General features: G+C 39.0%; 1 protein-coding gene across 8 annotated transcripts in view; it reads left to right on the top strand.

Annotated features, from left to right (window-relative positions):
* ANKS1B (ankyrin repeat and sterile alpha motif domain containing 1B) overlaps positions 1 to 21207 on the top strand; it is a 421823-nt gene that overhangs the window by 43094 nt on the left and 357522 nt on the right. For all 8 annotated transcript variants that reach the window (XM_077339156.1, XM_077339148.1, XM_077339147.1 and 5 more), the window contains 5 exons: positions 1128 to 1424; positions 4161 to 4236; positions 5576 to 5677; positions 10627 to 10743; positions 12686 to 12861. In XM_077339156.1, the coding sequence (XP_077195271.1) occupies positions 1128 to 1424; positions 4161 to 4236; positions 5576 to 5677; positions 10627 to 10743; positions 12686 to 12861 (768 nt within the window). The remainder of the gene's footprint in view (positions 1 to 1127; positions 1425 to 4160; positions 4237 to 5575; positions 5678 to 10626; positions 10744 to 12685; positions 12862 to 21207) is intronic.

The following is a 21207-nucleotide window of genomic DNA, read 5'->3' as shown; positions in this document are numbered from 1 at the left end:
ATAAAACTTGTTTTTTCTAAAAGATGCCACTGGACACAAACATTTTTTTAATGTTAAGAGATTCTGTTCTTAGATTCCTTGTAGCTTATCAACATAAATCTTGTTGCAAGAACATTTTATGATATAAATTACCCAAGTGGAACTGCTTGTAGCACAATCAAGAAAAAAAAAATTCATTGCCATAAGGATTGATGAAATTTTTCATACTATTAATAAGTTTGCAAAAAATACATTTTCCTCAAGAATAATGAATTATAGGTGAAATAGATTCAGGTAAGGTTCACTGGGAATTCGCTGGTAGGAATGTATTACTGGGAACGAATGGATCCTTTAAGTTTGTTGTCCTCTTAAATTATCATAGAATAATAAAGTACTTTCTTATCTCCTGGTCATCTAGTCCAACCCCCTGCACTATGCAGAACACTCACAACCCTATTGCTCATCCACTGTAACCTGCCACCTCCTTGAACCTTTACAGAATCAGCCTCTCTATTCAGCCTCTGTTTAAAAATCTCCAATGATGGAGAATCCACCACCTTCCAAGGAAGCCTGTTCCACTGAGAAAGGTTGGGGATCTCTGTACTAAAGCTTTGCAGGAAGCTATATGAAAGTGTCTTTCATTCAAGCAACTAAATCTTTTGATCCACACTAGATTTCTGTTATTCAGCAGGTATTGATAGGTATTCAGTAGGTATTAATAAACAGTTACAAATGCATGCTTTGGTTATTCCATATGTGCCACAAAATTATTTCTCCATATTGATACCGCTCAATTAATCTGTGGTAATGTTGCTGTATTCTCATTTTTAATAGCTTTTGGAGTCACATGAGCAAAAGAAGTTTTAGAAGAACAAATCCACGTTGGGGCTTCTTTCATTAGAGACCTGGTCAAAGAATACAATAGCTTGTCTTCAAATGAGGCTCACAAATGATAACTGTCTTTTCAATTAGTTGTGTTCTTTAAGCTGAGGCATTTTAGAGGTATTTAGTGAAACTCTCAGTAATGAAATAATAATTATTTAATAATTATTTAATCTGCTTTGATATGCTCATACTACTTATATAGAAAGATTTCATTCAAGCGCTGTATAGTTGTTGACAATGCATTTTATTTTTTCTTGTAACAGAACAATGAAAATGAAACGGCTTTGCACTGTGCAGCACAGTATGGACACTCAGAAGTGGTAGCTGTTTTGCTGGATGAACTAGCAGATCCTACAATAAGAAACAACAAATTGGAGACTCCATTGGATTTGGCAGCCTTATATGGTCGTCTGCGAGTGGTAAAGATGATAATCAATGCATATCCAAATTTGATGAGCTGCAACACAAGGAAACATACCCCTTTGCACCTTGCTGCACGTAATGGCCACAAAGCTGTCGTACAAGTGCTTCTAGAGGCTGGAATGGATGTCAGCTGCCAAGTTAGTACATAATTTTAAAACTTTATTCTGAAATATATAAATATATCAAATCAAATAAAAACCTATAAAACTGAACAGTTAGAAAAAGTTTCTAAAAGAATTCTGTTGGAGCCATATAACTACCAGGTAAACAAATCAGAACCAAACCCTCTCAAGCTTTTAATCACTGGTTGAAAGTTCCTGAAGATAAACTTCAGGTTATCATTGCAGTGATAGAAATGTTGACCTCCAGCACCAGCTGGATAGGGGCAGTTTGGCTATTCTTGTGATGTTAGATCTGTTGGCCGCATTTGACATGGTTTCATTGGGACTGGGATTCCTGGGACAGACCTTCAGTGGCTGGTCGCCTTCCTTCAGAACTGGACACAGAGAGCTGCAGTGGGGAAAGAGTTATCACACCCATTTCAACTCCCACGTGGAAGGCAATTGAAACCAGGAACTTTGATGTCCGAATTGCTATTATGCTGACTGATTTTAGAATTTTAATTTTATTTAAATAATATTGCATACCATTTGTATACCATTTGGCAACATTGACTGGTTAAAAATAAAGAAAGGAGTGTACCAAGGTTGTATTCTTTCCCCCTTCATGTTAAACTTGTATGTTGAAATCATTATGAGAGAGATCAAACTCAAAGAATCAAACATTGGAATTAATATTGGAAGAAGGAATATAAATAATCTTCAGTATGCTGGTGACACTACACTCCTATTAGAAACTAAGCAAGGCCTAGAACAGCTGATTACAAAGATCAATGAAGTAAGCAAGAAATTTGGCTTTTTCTTAAGCACTAAAAAGAAAAAAATAATGGGCACTACAAAAAACAGATATGTCACAATAACAATTAATGCATTCAAGAATAATTTTTTTTGGATCACAAAATTATCATAGTGATGATTGCAGTATGGTAATAAAACGTCAAGTTGCTCTGGGTTGCTTAGCAATGACAAGCTTGAACCAAACATAGAAAAGCAAGGACATAAGCCTGTTTATCTAATGTAGTTTGATCTATCATATTCCCGATAGTAACTTCTGACTGTGAAAGTTGGACGATGAAATAATCGGACAAGAAGAGAATTGATTCATATGAACTCTAGTGTTAGAGAAGGCTTCTGCAGATTCCATGAACAGCAAAAGTCACGAACAAGGTCACAAAATGCTACAGCACATAAAGCCCTATATATCACTGGTAGACAAAATCAAGAAACTCCGACTCAATCATTTTGGCCATATCATTCAATCAATGGACAAAGCTATTATGTTAGGATTGGCCAATTATAAAAGGAAACCAGGTCAACAAAGAACGTGGTGGTTACATATGATCAAAATGAATACTGGCCAGAACATTACAAAACTCAAAGAAGTGGTGCAAGATTGAAAACTGTGGTGACAATTGAGCCATAGGATCGCCAAGTGTTGGACTTGACTGAAGGGATAACTTCATCATGTTGAAACATGACTACATTGTGCTCTATGTACTCGATAGGGCTACCCTTGTTAATCCTTCTGTCTCTAAAGTCCAGACTTCTTTGAAAGTAGAAGTGGTGCAATTAAGGGCATCTATGCATTGACATGGGCATACCTTGGCACAACTCCACTCTTCCCAAGGTACAAATATACCCAGAGTTTATCCATTGTGGACTAGGAAAAATACAAAGAATATGATCTTCTTTATTGGTGGAGGAGGGATTTAGCTTTGCTTTCTGTGGAGGGAGTGCAGCAAAAGATGCTGGTGGCATTTCTAGGCTGAAGTGCTAGAACAAATGATAGCACTCCACGAGTAAGTCAGCACACTGGCTGATACTGGCTCTCTCCCTAGCTCTCTCCCACTGGATGTAAAATTTTTAGATAGATGTGCCACTCCCTAGCTACTGCTACTGGTGGTATATCAGTGATGGAGTCTTCATCCGTCTTGATGAAGGAGATATATGTCTTCATCTGCAACATCATTTTGGACTTCAGGATTTGACTGTATCTACTTGTATGTTACAAAGAGGTTTAGAAGATTCAACCAGACCCTGCGAAGTTTGAGATCTCATCTTGTACTCCATGTTCAGGCTGCAATCCTAATGATACTTTCCTGGAAATTGACCCCATTGAAAATCTAGGCAGAAAAGAAGCACAGAGATAATGACGGAGCAACAGTATCACATGCTTCTTCTCTTAAAAAAAAAGACACGAAAATTAATTCCATTGTAAAACATTTTTGGATGGGTGAGAGGTGTGTTAGCTGGACAATGGGATGTTTGGAGAGATGCCAGCAAGGGATCTTTGAGTGCAACCATACTAATGCCCCTGATTGAATCTAGTTGAAGATTTTGAAAAATACTTTTATGGCGAGCAAAAGATCATTTAATGTAATATCCCAAGTTTTCATTTATATGAGAAGATTGTAGGTATGGTTCATAAATAAGATTTCAATGGTATACAAATATGATTAGTTTGTTCAAGCAGCATGATACTGTTATCTGAATTACATATTTGTTTTGAATAGTTCATGTGAAATGTTACAACAGTCATCAAGAGGAAATGGCATTAACAATAAACAATTTCTATGCATGCACATAGTTTGGCTGAGTGTAGATTGAACATGCGTAGAGACATGTTTACACTCCACCCAAGCTATTTCTTTAATTTCTAATCTATTAATATCATTTTTTTACTTAAATAAATAACTCTGTTATAAAGAGTTAAAGGATTATATGAAATTTCAGACAATCCTTACTGTTTTCCAGACAGAAAAGGGGAGTGCACTGCATGAAGCTGCTTTGTTCGGAAAGGTAGATGTGGTACGCATTCTGCTAGAAAGAGGTAAATCATAATTATCCCATCTGAGACTTAGACATTTTTAATTTTGCAAAGTTCTATTTCAGCTTTAAGAAATTTGGTTGTTGTTGCACATATAAAACTTAAAAGGGTGTAAGTCTCTTTAGAATTGCACTGCAATTGCTTTGATCATGTTCAGGCTGCAATCCTAATGATACTTTCCTGGAAATTGACCCCATTGAAAATCTAGGCAGAAAATCTAGGCATGTCTTTTTGTCTACTCCAACACTACATTTCAAATGAATCAATTAGATACTTACTTAAAAAAAGAAATATGGGAAATCAGAGAACCTGATACACATATTGTTACAATGGTATATTGATACACTAACAGTCTAGTGATGATATATATATAAAAAAGAAGTTGCACCCCAGGGAGGAAGTGGCTGCCATGGAGACACTGTCAGGGAAAATAAATGACATGACTTGGAAAAATCTGAATTTTCCCATTTCTACAGCATCCATCCAAGATTTACTGCTATCTTTCTCCAAATTTTGAAGTAATCTAGGTTTGCTAGAGATACCAAACTCACAAGACATCTCCAGCAAACTCTCTTATATCTGACCTCCCACTTCGGTGAGGATGGGAGTTACAGACACCCAAAGATGGTGCCCCAGAAAAATACTTTCTGTGGAACTGACAGGTAAAAGTTCAGGAGTATATAGAAAGGATTCTGTATAAGCTAGACACTTCAAAGTTGCAGGCTATCTTCCCTGGATGCTCCTCAGCATGCCCTCCAAGTTCCATCCCCATGTTGCTTGGAAGTTTGTTAAACATTTAGATTGAGCAGAGAAAGTCTGTCTGGAAATGTATCCATTCATGAACTGCTTGAAACCTTGTGGAATGTTCATGCTGATTTGCCTGCCACAAACTTGAGTTTGTGAACGGCAAATACATGAAGAACTTTAGTTTGAGAGCCAGTTAATACCTGTCCCTAGTGTTGTACTGACTAGGCCTATGTTTGCCTCCTTTTTCCTATCTTATTCTGTTGTTTCCTGTGTTTTGGATCAAAAAATTTCTTGGAACCTCTCTTCTTGTTCATCTGAAAAGCACTGTGCATGTTGCTGATGGTATATATTCAAGCAAACAGATTAATTAAAAATGCAAAAGAACATTGCCTGACCTTTCTAGTATTTGGCTCCTGTATGTTGTATGAAATTTAAGAGTCTAAATAATGATTGCTTACATGTACATGTTAAAATAGGTACCTGTTAATCAGCATTCAAAATGACATTGTACTATACTAAACAGCTAGGTGTTATGAGTAATATACTGAAGAATGCTTTGCCTATCAATATTTCAAGCATACTATATTTCTTTCAGAAATTGATGCTAACATTAAGGACAGTTTGAGTAGAACTGTTTTAGATACTCTTAAAGAACATCCTTCTCAGCAGTCACTCCAAATTGCTGCACTACTCCAAGGTAAGGCATTTATTAAGTTGAGACTTATAATGAAATTATTAATTTAGTATGTTTTTATTGAGTCCTTCATCCAATAAACATGAAGTGGCAGTTTAATCTCTACCTTCATTTCACTCTCACAATAACTCTAGACTGAATACAGAAATCTAGTAGGAATCCAGCTCTCTGTAAGGTGGCTGAGCCTGGAAGAAAGTGACTGACCTAAGCTGGCCCAGAGAGTTTTCTAGTACAGTGGGGATCTGAACATGGTTCTTCCACATTTTACTCCAACACTTTAGTATCCCAGGCTTCATAGCTATATAAAATTCATGATACTCACTTTGGACTCTTCTTTTTCTTCTGTAAAATGCATGATACTCACTTTAGACTGGCATGGTTTTCATATTGTTTATTGTCATGGCTTCTGTGAAGCCCAAGAAGGGCCACATGACTGTAGGCCAGCTGCAGAGAAGAGCTTCCAAGCTTCCTTAAGAATGTTATAGACATTGGGAGTACTCTACAGTGATCCCTTTTCCTGCCCAAATGGTCACACAACACAGGTGGGGACAGCATTCCTTCCTCAGTTCTCTTCTTTCTGCTGTGAAGAGAGGACTTACTTCCTTGAAGTACTTCATGGTGACCCATAAGTTGCTGAGAGCTCTGTATTTTTAATTTTTATATACCATAAAAATAAATATAAACCATAAAGATTTTGTTAAAAGATTTTAATATATCAAAATGGTTCAAAATACTGATCAGGCCACTGAGGTAAAAAGAAAAGAACTTCCTCAGATATTTTTGACATGGCTGTCTTTAAGAAGTGCGAAGAGTGCAGGACAAAAATGGCCCAAAATGATGAGCATTCTGCATGTTTACTCGGTCTAGGCAAGGGCCAGGTCACAGAGACTTGCCCAGCCTGTCATCAGATGATTCCCAACACCAGAGACGGTAGGGATGCTTGTCTTATAGCCACTCTGTGGGAAAAGGCCATGCAGGCCTCTAAGTCTGAGGGGTAGGTCTACCTCTGTACAGCCCTCTAACCCCATAACTGCCTTCATGCTCCCACCAAAAGGTCCCATTCATGGGCTGGAGGTATTGACCACCAGGTCAACTTCTGAGCCTTTGCCAAAAAAGGTAAATAAGAAATTTAAAATCAGGTCTTACTATGCTCTCCTTGCTCTCCTTGATGCTTGGTGCCAATTCAGCACAAGTCACAAGTCATTGGCTTCCCCAAGGTCGCACGTGAGGACCAAGATTGACCGTTGCTACTAAAGGCACCTGAGGCCAGGCCAGCTGTTAATGTTGTGTCATCACTGAGGCATCCTTTAATGCTTCCACACCAACACCCCATCAGGTTAGAGGCGTCCACTGCCATTGCTGCCAGACTGAAATTATTTTGGTGCTGGCATAGCAGCGCTGATTCCAGTGAGAGGTTCTCTGATAGCTGGATCATGGATCTTATGCTAAGCAGTAAAATAGATACTCTTTCTTCCCCATTTCTTTCTGAAAAAATTAGTAGCTGATTTATGTGATCTTGTAGGAAATAATACAACTTGATCCAAGTTTTAACAAACTGCATCCTAATATAGGTGAACATGAGAAATGGTGTCATCACACTTTACTCACACTAATTCCCATTTCTTAATGAGCTGTAACCAAGAGTGATGACAAATTGGTCTTCTCTTTCAGGTGCAAAGCCAATTGATAACACACACACACACCCTGTTACTGCTTGTGCAACAAAATGTTAACACTACTTACTTTGAGACTGCTGCCTCTTTATACTGGAAGCAATGGAAAGCATTTCAGATTCCCAAAGAGGTTTGGTTTCCTCTTTGCATAATCAGCTCCAATTATTTAGAGGGTAGTGTAAAAAACTGGAGTCTTGAAGGATGCATAAAACATTGATACTTCTGACACAACATGCTATTCTTTGTGTAAAAATAACTCCATGTTTTGCCATATATGGGTCATTCTCTTTTTCACAAAGTCATTCTCATACCTGAAAACATGTCTGGCATGCAGTGCATATGTCCAATGCTAAAAGAAGAATTTGTTTTTATACCCCATTTTGTAACCAACTCTTTTTTGATAGAAATTTCTAAAGCAACTCATAACACAATTCTTGGGCTAGATTCACAAAGCTCATTTTAATATGTGACTCCTGGAGATTCTATGCTTCATTCAGTCAAAGAGTTAATTGCTATTAATGATCAAATCCATAAAGAATTATCATTTGAACATGATATAAAATAAAATAAATAATTATGCATCAGGAGGTAGCTAGAATAGGAAAGGGGAAGATACAAAAACATCAAAGTGTAGAGACAGGCAAAAAATCTGGCAAATCAGAGCTGGAGTTCTGCAAAGAAGTTAAAGTAAAGGTTATAAGGAGTGTTCGGGAAAGTGAGAAAAACAAGGAGAGGCCGTGTAGTTCCTTCCCCTTCCCAAACCGCTTATAAAAATTGTTGCCACTTGGTGAACCAGCTGCTGGTTACCCAAGGAAGAAATTAGAGTGATTATAGAATAGAGATTAAGAAAACAAGCTGTGAACCCAGAGGTCCCCAATTCAAATATTTCCTTTGTTCACAAACCCATTTGGCAAGCAATTATGTATTAACTGTAATCCCATGTGCAATACAGAGATAATTATACTGACCTACCTTACACTGTTGTAAGGATTACTATGATAATGAATTTATGCTTACTTCTGATGACCTGTTGTAATATTTAGTCCAGAATACTAGACTAAATGGACCTGGTCTAATCCTGTAAAGTAATTTTGTGCTGCTAAACAAAATATTTGATAAGATTTATCAAAGGAAGCTATTAATTCAAACTGTAAGCATTTGACTGGTGGTTTGTTCAGTGGTACATATTCTCCACATTTATACATAGAATTAAACTGAAAATCTTCATTTGGGGGAAATGTAGGTTATGATTAATAGTTAAGTGTAATTAGAAGCATGTAATAGTCAGTGAACTGAAAAGAAGTGTACCAGGAATGTATTTACACAACATATTTGAAATTAAGTTTGTAATACAGCATTTAGACAAATTAGAGAATTCTAAGTATTGATTTTAGACTATTTCAAAGTAATTTAAATGTAAATTATAATTGGTTCATAATTATTCTTGAAGTGTCAACAAGTTTCCAGAAGATAGGTGGAAAGACAAAATTTCCTTCTCTCTCTTTCTTAAACGGACCTGTTCTATCAGGCCTATGGTTAAGGCTAGGTATAATCATCAAAATACTGGCCTCCCTGCCTGAGAACCCATCCACTGGCATAAGCCCCTCTGAGCTCAGACTAACTTCGGAAAAAATATGAATTCAATGGCACCTTTAAGACCAGCAAAGTTTTATTCAAGGTGTGAACTTTTATGTACAGTATTACTTCCTCAGACAATGAAATTGGAATCATTAAAGTACATACATACGGAGAGAGTAAATTAGCAGTAAATTAGCATCATGAAGATATCCAACAAATATGTAGCATAGTGAAGCACAATCAAATGACTTGCTAGAATAACAAACTTAGTTCATCAGTCCTTTGGGCTCAATTCCCATTCACAAAAACTTATTAAAGGAAATAAAAATGTTAAGATTAGTGATGAATGGCAGAAGCTTTCCGAATTGTGAAAAGAAGTAATTAAAAGAGACTTGTTGAAAGCTCCATCTATCTCCATCCAAGCATGGAGGTATCCCCACAAGTGACAAACCATGATAAGGTCTCTCCTTATATATGTACTGTGATAATTTCTGAGGAGGTATGCCTGCACATGAAAGCTCACACCTTAAATACATCTTTGTTGGTCTCAATGATGCTGTTGGACTCAAATTTTGTTATGCTACTTCAGACCAACATAGCTACCCACCTGAAAAGACCTCAGAAAAGTTTGAATTATTATTAGGAGGAGATGGTTGGTTTTTATTAAATTTGTATCATGATTGTTTTAAATATCAATTGTTACCCAACCCAAGCTAAGTGGAGAAGGACAGAGTAAAAATTAAAATGTATTATATTATTATTAAAATGTTTTCTGAATGATAGCATGTCAAATGGGTATTAGTGATTATGGCATCAGTATTTTGGTAGATAAATTTCTTGGATATGCCATTTATGAAAAGATGAAACAACAGTTAGATACTTCAAGGAGGCATTCATCCATATGTGACTTTTAGGTTGAAAATACTAAACAAAAATGTTGTAAGGATGGAATATTAAGACTATGTTAAAGGATCCAATCAGTTAAAGAAAATTAGTTTTGTTGTATCTTAAAGGCCCGTTATGTACAGAGGGGAAGGTCCACATTCGGGGTGGAATGGCATCACCTAAAATCACCGATAACGCACTGCGCCGGCTGCAACCGGCCGCAGATTCGGTGCACGCTGCTGAAAAAGCTGCGTTAGTGAAACGCGGAAGCAGAGCTTCTGTGCGACCAGGGCGCAACCAGAAGCAGCCCCGGGGTCACCGTGTGCATAATCAGTTACTCTGGGTTTTGCTGCCGTTGCGTCCCCTCCCATGCATAAGCCGTTTGCTTCGTGTCTTCCCCCTGCGCGTTTTCCATGTGACCCGAAATTGACATTTCGGCGGCCGTGCATAATAGGCCAAAGACACATTTTTTTAATGACACGAGCACCGGGTCCTTCCTAGCAACGGGCAGGGGGTTGGGTTGGGTGGGGCATACCAGGAGAAAGAGAAAGACCAAGGCCAAGTCAATGATGTCATCATGCCAGCAACTTCCACGAGATACCCTGGTATTTGGGCAATAATTCTATGGTCAAATCAGCTTCTGTCATAGAATTTTTGCCCAAATACCAGAATGTCACCTAGAAGTTCCTGGCAGCATGATGCCACTTCCTGTGCAATGCCGGTAACATTGTCTGAGCTTTCCTTTTCTACTGGTACCCAAAATAAATTAAACAGAACAAGTTCAAGGTCTGTGTTTACTTGTTTGTTCTTCTCTAGAGTACATGGAAACAGGAAATACAAGAGTTCCAGAAGAACCCCTACAGGAATGTCCAGAGCCTGCTTATCAGTCCTGTGCTTTGTCTCCTGAAGTTTCTCCATCTCAGAAGACTAAAAGTATTATTTTACTTTCTGGATAATTATTTCATATTTGATAACATGATAAAAATAGCATAGTCATTATAGCATAGTCATGATTCTGTGAAGGCTTAAGGGGGTGGCAGGTTAGAGTGGATGAGCGATAGGGTTCTGAGTGTCCTGCATATTGCAGGGGGTTGGACTAGATCCTTCCATGAAGTCCCTTCCAACTCTATGATTCTATGATATGTAACATTTTGGAGGCAAATTATGCATTACCTTTTTCATGTGTTCCCTGCAGGCAGACAGCAGCTGCAGGGATCTAAAAGTAGGGGTTGAATGGTGCCATGGGAGGGGGGCAAAACTGCATCTAAGTTATATTACTGCTTTTGCTACTCCATGTTGAGTATCTGTGCACATTTATGTATGTATGTATGTATGTATGTATGTATGTATGTATGTATGTATGTATGTATGTATGTATGTATTTATTTATTTATACCCCTCCCCAAACAGAACATTTGGCAAAATAACCCCCCCCCCCGTGCAGTTTTTATGCAGGAAAGATGCTTGAAATGGAGGCAGGTGCCCTTCCTCTCCCTGCAGCAGTAATCCAAGCTCATTTGAACTCTCTTTTTCTTTTTTAAAAACAATTCCCTACAGCTGCTGGGCTTTCTAAACCAGGGTTTTGTGAAACCCTGGGGTTTCTTGATGGCCCTGAAAAGGTTTCTCAAATGGGTGGGAGTTGTGGGAGTTAATTAATTTTTATATTTTTAAAAAAATTGTTAAACATTTATTGGGTGATATGACCCAGGACCAGTGTGGACTTCTAATCTGGTGAGATGGGTTTGATTCCATGCTCCCTCACATGCAACCACCTGGGTGACTTTGGGCTCGCCACAGCACTGATAAAGCCGCTCTGACCGAGCAGTAATATCAGGGCTCTCTCAGTCTCACCCACCTCACAGGGTGTCTGTTGTGGGGAGAGGAAAGGGAAGGTGAATGTAAGATGCTTTGAGACTCCTTCAGGTAGAGAAAAAGTGGCATATAAGAACCTCCTCCTTCTCCTCCTTCATATATGGTCATGTCAGCCCCCTCCCTGCCAATGGCCAATGATAGCCTGGAGGGTGTAGGAAGGGGGGAGGCCCCAGGTGAGCATGTACACAGCTATGCTTCCCAACTATATTCTGCATGATCATGCCACCTCTGAGGTTTATCAAAGCCTGAAGAATATTTCAGGGGTTTCTCAACAGTTAAAAAGTTAAGACAAGCTGGTTTACGGGAAGAAAAAACAGAAGCTGCAGATACTATTTCATAATAAATTTACAATAAACCAACACCCCAAACATTGAAGTAATGTGTTATTTATATGGGTAATATCTTAATAATATGGTTCTGTGAAATGCCTTAAGAAACTACCTGAAGTAAGTCTTAGAACTTTTATCTACTCCTGCAGAATAGTTTCAGCAGCACTTTGCAAGGAAAAGGTACATTTGGCACCTCAGACTTAAAGATTGCCTAGATTCAATCACTCTGTTTTGGGGAACCCTCAGTACTTCTTCTTTTCTATAATAGCAATGCTACAGGAGAAAATGTGCAATGGGGGTTTTGAACATGTGAAATTTCCCTTTGTAGTACAACTAGCACAGAAAGCCCATTTATATGGGAACTGGAATTAGAAAATAAAATAGTGATCTTAATCAAGATGTGTATCAAACAAATATTGCACAATGTACTTTCTTACTATTGAGCTTTACAACAAGTCCCCCACACATCTGATACTAGGACTTTTACATCAGCTGGACTTTCACTGCCTTGTTTGGGAGAGATCCAAAAGTTAGCTCAAGAAGAGAGCTCAACCATCTTAATGCAAATTTTAGATCTATTTCTAGGATTAGGCAATCAGGCTCAGTGGAACATATTGTATACCATATTTTTGTTTATTTGTCTTATTATCTGACTAATATTTCCTGTTGTGAAGGTGAAGCAGTGACTGGAGAGTTATCAAAGCTACTAGATGAAATCAAACTGTGCCAAGAAAAAGATTATTCATTGGAAGAGCTGTGCAATACAGTATCAGAACATTATTTGGACAATGTTAGTAAAGTATCAGAAGAAGAACCAGTGATGAATGGAAGTCAAGCCAAACATAACATAGTAAGTAAGATGTGATATAGCTTATCTTCTAATCTGCACATGTGTGCATGTATACACACACACTTCTTAGTGTAATGCAGGCTTTGTTATAACTGTAGCAAAGGGTCTTGGCTCTGTGATAAGAGGCAAGTATTACTAGATTAAATGGATTATTATGAAGTTTCTCAAGCTTTCTGAAGTTAGGTCCCTGTTCTAAATTTATTGTACTTTTAAGACTCTTTACCTAGCAGCCTCAGGAACCTGTTAGGAAGGCAAACGTGCAAATAATTTTGCACACAACTGTGTCTGTAGCATGTTTTGTGCAAGGTTTTTTGCAAAGGGAATAAAGGATATTAAAATCCTGAAATCAGAAAATGCTGCTCCTAGAGGTCAGAGGACTCTCAGGCTCCAAATGCAATCTGGGTGGCTGCAATGGGTATGTATATGTATGAGTTGGGGAGAATCCACAAAAAAATAACTACCCTAATGTGAATGGAAGTTTTCTTCTGTTTGCAGAAGAATATAAAAGATAAAGGCATCCCCTGTGCAAGCACCGAGTCATGTCTGGCCCTTGGGGTGATACCCTCTAGCGTTTTCATGGCAAACTCAATACAGGATGGTTTGCCAGTGCCTTCCGCAAGAAGAATATTGGATCCACCCAATTATTTCAAAATGTATAGCCTCATAAATGGCTTAATAGGGCCTTAATAAAACAGCTATGAAGTAACAGTGAAACTGAAATATTAAACTGTAAGTCATTTGCATCATTGTGGTGCTCTACTACTAAAAAGGCCAGTTTGGAAAAGAAAGGTTTTCACACACACCTGTTTTCCTAAAACTGGACACTGAGCTACCGGTGAAATTCCATGGAATTTCTGTCCCTTAAAAAGTTCTACTTCTGTGGGACTGAAGTAAGATGGCTATTGTTCTTGCAGTTTGATATCTATATTCTCTGCAGAAGACTGCCCTTGGTCACTGAGAGCAGAATATAAGGGAATTTTGTGTTCTTTACTCATATTTAGACAAATATCTTGATTTATCTTTCTTCCTGAAGTTTGAGGTGGAATAGCTTGCATGATAAAAGCAATCTGGCTTATCTTTTTAATTATATTTTAATATAAACATAAGAATCCCTCACTAATAAAGGTAAAGGTAAAGGTATCCCCTGTGCAAGCACTGGGTCATGTCTGACCCTTGGGGTGACGCCCTCTAGCATTTTCTTGGCAGACTCAGTACGGGGTGGTTTGCCAGTGCCTTCCCCAGTCATTACCGTTTACCCCCCAGCAAGCTGGGTACTCAGCAAGCTGGGTACTCATCTTACCGACCTCGGAAGGTTTTTTTTAAAAAAGCAATCACTTACACTTATGATTTAATATCCTGCTGCTCTTCTTCAGGGAGAGCATGTATAGTTTTTACATATTACATTTTATCTTCACAATACTGTGTGTATAGTGTCCCAATGAAAAGAACTTTTCTTGATAACTGATACAAATATTCACATTTCTGAAAAAAATAATTCAAGTAAACATCCTGACTGCAAAATTGTACAATGGAATTTATGGCTGCTACCTTTTTATCTGAGGTCACTTTGGTCAGGAACATTGCTGCAGAAAAGTCAGGGGCTTGTGGGCTCCAACAAAAGGATGATGATTTGTAAGTATTTTGTTTGCTCCAGTGGCTAGTGCTAGCAGAAGAGGCTGAATGGGATTCTGATGTTCATTGAAGGTGTGTGTAGAAAGTCTATGCACAATGTGTCCCTCCTGCCAGTGGCCGTGAGAGGAAGAACATGCACATATTCTGCATTATGAATCAGTATGGCCTATTATGCACGGAGGGGAAGGTCCACATTCGAGGTGGAATGGTGGCAGCTAAAATCACCAATAATGCACGCTGCAGGCGGCAGCCGGATACAGAGTCGATGTATGCCGCCGAAAAAGCTGCATTAGTGAGATGCGGAAGAAAGTGGAGCTTCCCGGGTGACCATGGCGCAACCAGAAGCGGCTCCAGAGTGGCCACGTGCATAATCAGGGAGGTCCATGGAGTAAAGGGCTTCTGGGTGTGCTTGCTCTCTCCCCTTCCATGCCCTTCGGTTCCGCCAGCAGGGCCTATGCCTGCGCGTGTCGTGGCCACCCTGCTTGGTGGCCCAGCCTTGGTCAGCACCGTGCTCGCCTCCCTTCCTGTTTGCTCCGCATTGCCGCCTCGCCGGCCACAGTCAGCAGCTGCTCTGGGTTTTGCCGCGGTTGCGTTCGTCCTGTGTGTTTGCAGTTTGCTTCGCTTCTTCCTCCTCCGCATTTTCCATGCGACCGCCAACCGCTGTTTCAGCGGCCGTGCATAATAGGCCTATGTGAAATGGAGAACTGGGGCTGAATTCAGCAACCTGGACTTTAGTATACATGCACAGTTTAGAGTATGCACTAAAGGAAAATATTGCTCTTGCTTTTACTCAAAGGACTTCAGCTTCATGTTAAAATCAATGATAATCACACCCAAATTCTGATTTTTAATTAAACATTTTGGCAACTCTATCTGAGGAGGCAAAATATACCAGACAGTTCTTTTCATGTCAGCTGGCAACTTTCTTTCCTAAACATTTTTAGCATTGGACAAAGCATGGATGAGTTGTATGTTTAAAGCAGGAGCCCCCAATATAAGAAGAGAGGTGTAACCTACTTTTTATGACCCAATGGATGCTCAAAGTGACTTACAATTGCCTGCTCTTCCTTCTCCCCACAACAGACGCCCTGTGAGGTAGGTGAGGCTGAGAGAGCTCTGAAAGAACTGTGATTGGCCCATGGTCACCGAGCTGGCTGCATGTAGAGGCGTAGAGAATCAAACCCAGTTCTCCAGATTAAAGGCTACCACTTTTAACCATTGTATATTTCCTGATGCCCAATAACTGTTTTGAGAAAGGAACTGGAGCCAGTTGGGGCTATTCTCCAGCAAGGCTTTTGATTGTGCAAATTTTAAAAATGTTCCTTTGGCAGCAGCTGACCCATAACACAAGGATCTTCAGTGGGTGACTGACGGTAAGCTGTGGCAGCCATTTTGTGGCTGCTCCCATCACACTGCGTTAGAATTCCAAAGGTACTCACATGATCAGAAGGTTTAAAGGGAGACATAACAGAAGATTTTGTGGATACATATTACTTCTGTGTTCTTTAAGTTACCTAGAACTCTCTTTGTTTTGCATGAATCATGAAGACTATCAGTCCTCTTAAACTGAATGTAATAGACTAAAACCTAACCACAAATTATCTTACATTCACACTAATCTACTTCTGTGATAGCACTGAAAGTCTATGAATATTAAGGCTTCTCTTGGGCTGTGAAAGGTTCGTAATAGAAACGTATTGATCCATTTCCTGAACAAACACAAGCCAGTGTCTGAAGACATAATAAATTGGTGAAGGACCGCCACAAAAAGCTGAGGACTTTAGCACTGGACATGTGCAATTTCATTCAGAAAGTTTAGGCAGTAACAATTGTGGTATCCAGACAAGCAGCTAATAAAGGCTAACCTACATCTGTGTAGAATGATATGGCACATTTGTTCAAACTTTTAAGAGAAAGTTTTTATAATAGGGAAAGTACTCTGAGGTTTCCCTCCACTAGTGCAGGGGTAATCAACCTGTGGTCCTCCAGATGTTCATGGACTACAATTCTATTGAGCCCCTCATGGGAATTGTAGTCCATGAATATCTGGAGGACTACAGGTTGACTACCCCTGCACTAGTGGCTACATATGTTTCTTGTTGCAGAATCAAGTTTCTTTCATAATGAGATTGTTTTTCAAACAGTTTCTGCATTAATGTATGTCACAAGCACTTGCAGAAATATTTTTATAAAGTATTTATTTTCCAATAGATGGCAGTCTGGTTCAATAATTTAAAGAACAGTGCCAGCCATTTTATATGAGAATGTTTTCTGTGTCAGATTTTTCTAGAATTAATAGAGAAATGCTGAAAACCTAAAAGGTTCACTACTTTTAAGAAGAACTTGTTTTGAAAAGACCTAACAATATGTGGGATGAAACACTGGAGAGAAAATTTCATATTATCAATTGTGTTTCAGTGAAATGCAAATGAATTTAAAGGATGATAAAGTAGACACTTGCACACTTAGACCCACAGGGTTAACAGTTAATTTACATAACTGTTTAAAACCATGCTGTCTTTATTTATTAATGGCGAGAGCGAGTCAGCTGAAGATCGGTCTTTAGTCTATGTTGTCCATCTGTACTGCAGGCAGAAGCAACTGTGAAAGACCACTGCTGAAGCCAAAATGTGGGAAGCCTTCCCATAGTGTGGTCCACAGCTAATATTCAAACATTTATGAATATGTTTAAAAATAAAAACCTCCTCCCCACAAAAGTTTGTTTTTAAGCAGACTAAAAAGGCTAAATAAAAAAATAAAAGATTCAGCAAGCAACAAACAAATTTGTTCTTCATGTCTACCTCCTAGCTCTCTGAACCTGTATATATGAGTCCTATGAATTATAGGAACACAGTGTTAGCATTGTAAGACAAAAAGACATGGAAACAGATTGTTGCTGTGTACAACTGAACAGTAAAACATATTAGATTGTGCCATATGATTACCACAGCTTGATGAAGTATGGTGTATCTCTTGGTCAGCAGTTCTAGAAGTGTGTGACCCAATTCTCAGCAACATCTTACTTCCAGATCACTGGCTTGCTCTTGTGACAAGATAATATTGCTGGTTACCACTTTAATAGCAATGGTATCATATGAGAATCAAAATCTAACTCACCTCCCTATTGCATGCATTTAATACGAAACCATTTGACTGACAAAAAAAATCCATTCAGTATCCCCTGTTACTTTCCCTTTTGTTCATCATTTATTGGTGTTTCTAGCCAACAGAGGGATAAGACTAAGGGGCTTTCCGCACTCCTTCAAAATTGCACAATGGTTGCTAATTGAAATCGCTACTGATTTGCCGTTATGCACAACGTTGTTGACAATCTGCAGCACTCCTGAAACCAATCTGCAAAAAGCGCTTCATTGTAGCACTTTCAGGGAAATCCCAAAAAGTGGATTCACCCTCCGGAAAAAGCGGGAAAGTTCTGTGCGTTACCATTGTTGTGGTTTCTGCAAAGTCCCTCCCCCTGGCTCTCTCCTCTGATATTCCGGCGAAGCGATCGCCATTTTTTTTCTCCGAGCGAGCGGAGATCAACGCACCAGCGAGCCTTCGTTTACCCAGGGAGGCTTCCCTGGCTGCAGTCCCTCTGTTTAAAGTCACTAAGCATAAGCAACACAGAAGCCCGTTTGCTGATTTATTTTCCCTTTATTTTTCACACTGTTTTCGGCCGAAAATTGAGCCCGTGAGGGGGGGGGGTTCACTTGGGGGGAGCGTGGCAACGATGAAACAGCAGCTCATACACCACCTGCCAGCTGGATGGATCTCTCCGTTGCAACGAATCAACGCAGATTCGTTGCAACGGGTGTTTTTTTTTAAACCTTTCTTAAAGGGAAAGGGGCTGTTTGGGAGCATGCTAATGGCCACCCATTGGCTGCTTGACAGCCAGGGGTGGGATGAGCTCGGCAATAGCGCTTCCTTTCTATCCATTTTTGCCGAGACCGGAAGCCTGTGGGAAACGATAGAAACGCAACTGGATTCCACTACAAAGGCAGGTATGCATAACGACGAATTCCACTATTTAAAATGGCGATTTTTCATTCAGGAAACAATTTGCTACATGGATCCTGGTGCGGAATGGCCCTAAAATTTAACCATTCTTGCAGATCTGAAGAAGAAAGCTGACTTTCTGGCTGCTCTGATTAGCTTTTCTCAGTGGAAAGCAATGTGCAAAGAGTATAGGCCAATAAATCAGGGTTGTCTGCAAAGCTGAAGATCACTTGGAAATATTTGACAACAAATTATCAGACATCTCTGCAATCTTGAAAACTATTTTTTTTAACTTTTTATCTGCTGAGCAAAAAAATTCTAGAAATTGCAAATAGTTTCTAAAGCACACTATAAACCAATACTAGGATATATTTTCCTCTAGAGAAGCACTAAAATAAGAAAAGAGACAAGAGTCTATCAGGGAAACCCTTACTACAGGCTTTCTCAACCAGGGTTTGGTTACCTGCAGTTACTTGATGGCTCTGGGAAGGTTTCCTGAGTGGGTGGGAGTAAATTAATTTTAAATTTTTAAAAATTTGTTAAATATTTATCAGTTGATATGACCAAAATGGCCAAGATGGGCCTCGAGGGGGTGGGTAGAATCTATTTTTATCCATCTTAAGACCTATTAAAATGCGCAAGAGCATTTTCCAGATAAATTTAAATTTCAGTTTTAACTCTCTTAAATTTCTGTTACTAAATCATTAATCATTTATTTATTTATCCTTTATATTACAGGGTAAGTTATACCAGGTATTCATTATATTCTACTTCTCCCATATTGCTTTGACATAGACAAGTATATTTTGTATTTTGTGCTCGCTTCGGCAGCACATATACTAAAAAAAAATTTTTTTTTTATTGTACTGGTGTAATTCCATAATAACCTTACTACTTCCACAGTTCAGCAGCCTCAGAGCATCAGTAACAATAAAATAAAATTTATACTGATACAGGAAAACAACTGAAATTAACTGGCATTAAAACAGTCAGCCTCAGTTATCTAAAACAGAGTCCAAATGCTACAATTCAGACCAGAAATGTTTTTTAAAAGCTCAAAAGAAAGTAGCTGGAATTGGAACAGCATATAGTTGAAAGCAGCAATTTGTACTATTTGTACTTAAGTGACTTCTAACTCATCAAGAAAATGGAAGTTCTTCAAAGATCATCTTAATGTTTGTATAGTTTCAAAAGGAAAAATGATGCATTGTTAATAATATTTTAAATAGCTATAGTTGCATTAAACTGCCAGTGAATTCTCAGTTTATGTATTCTTTTACTATTTATATCTATCATTCTAGTAAGAGAAACTGGTGGATAAGAAAGGATCAGCTAAAGGCAATGAAAATGATTAGAGTTGGTGTAGAGTTTCTAAATGAGAAACAGAGATTTAAAAGCCTATTTACTTTTAAAATAGGGAGATTAAGAAGGGATATGATAAAGGTGGATAAAAGTAACAAATAACTGTGCTGTCCATGCCAATTGGACACTTGTATTCATTCTGCTGGATGATACCAGGGATGCTTGATGAATTTAAATGATTAGATGTAAAATCCATGAAAGGAAAAGCAATTTTTTCATTAGTGTTACTTGTCAAGCAGTACAGTTTCCTTTTATTTAATGTCATTGAATCAAACAGCTTAATCATGAATAATAAAATAGAATTTTTGTATAGAAAGTGTGTTAAAAACTGGGTACCTGTATTAGTGCATCAAGGAATAAACAGATGCCAGACCGAAAATCTCTGCCTCATAATAACATTAGACCAGGTATTTTGCTTTACTAAAAGGTAAAGATATCCCCTGTGCAAGCACCGGGTCATGTCTGAGCCTTGGGGTGACGCCCTCTAGCGTTTTCATGGCAGACTCAATACGGGGTGGTTTGCCAGTGCCTTCCCCAGTCATTACCGTTTACCCCCCAGCAAGCTGGGTACTCATTTTACCAAAAGCTCCCTTTCTCCTCCCAGCCTTGTCTGTTAACCTGTCCCTCTATTACCCTGGCCATTTCTTGCCCCCACTCCTTCACGATTGGTTCCCCCCCCCCAATTTCTTACCCAAATCACCCCCAGTTCATTTCCTGCCAAGCCAATCCCCCTTCTTCCTTTTGCTCCCCCCCCCCCCCGCCAAACCAAACAGTCCTTCTTTCCTTTTCTCCCTCCATTCTTTTGCCTTCCCTTTGAGCCTTATGGTGGTTGAGCTTCGAGTGACTCGCAGAGCCCCCTGCTGCCACAGCTGGGCCTGGGGCAACTCCCAGCAATGGCTCCTGGGCTTTGCTACAGCCAGGCTTCACTGACTCAGTAGCTGCAATCCTATATTTACTGGGGGGGGGGTTAATCCTGCTGTGTTTTTTTTAAGATTTAAAACTTTTCTGCAAACATAAAGAGTCCCTGAAGTTTGTAGAAAAATCTGTTTTGGGGTAAGTGTGGCTATGGTCTGTCAATTTAGGTATCAACTGATATGGGCATACTTGAGATGTAGCATATAGATTACTGTTGTGAATAATCATCTGCTCTGCCCAGCAAGTGGCAAATATATCTGTTATATGTAATAGCAAAATGACTTGCCTCTGGAAATGAAAAGACCAAAACCAGGGCAGAGTCTGCACTTACTTTGTTTATTCCATTGTCAATCCTGTTGAATTCAGATTGCTTTGAACTCTGATCTTCCTCTCCCCCCCCTCCCCATTGAAACAGGAAAGTCTTCTGCACGTGGTTAGGGA

Source organism: Paroedura picta, chromosome 5, assembly GCF_049243985.1.
Source record: "Paroedura picta isolate Pp20150507F chromosome 5, Ppicta_v3.0, whole genome shotgun sequence".
Taxonomy (NCBI): Eukaryota; Metazoa; Chordata; class Lepidosauria; order Squamata; family Gekkonidae; genus Paroedura; species Paroedura picta.
The sequence above is the reverse complement of the archived record's forward strand: the minus strand, read 5'-3'. Positions and strand labels throughout refer to the sequence as shown.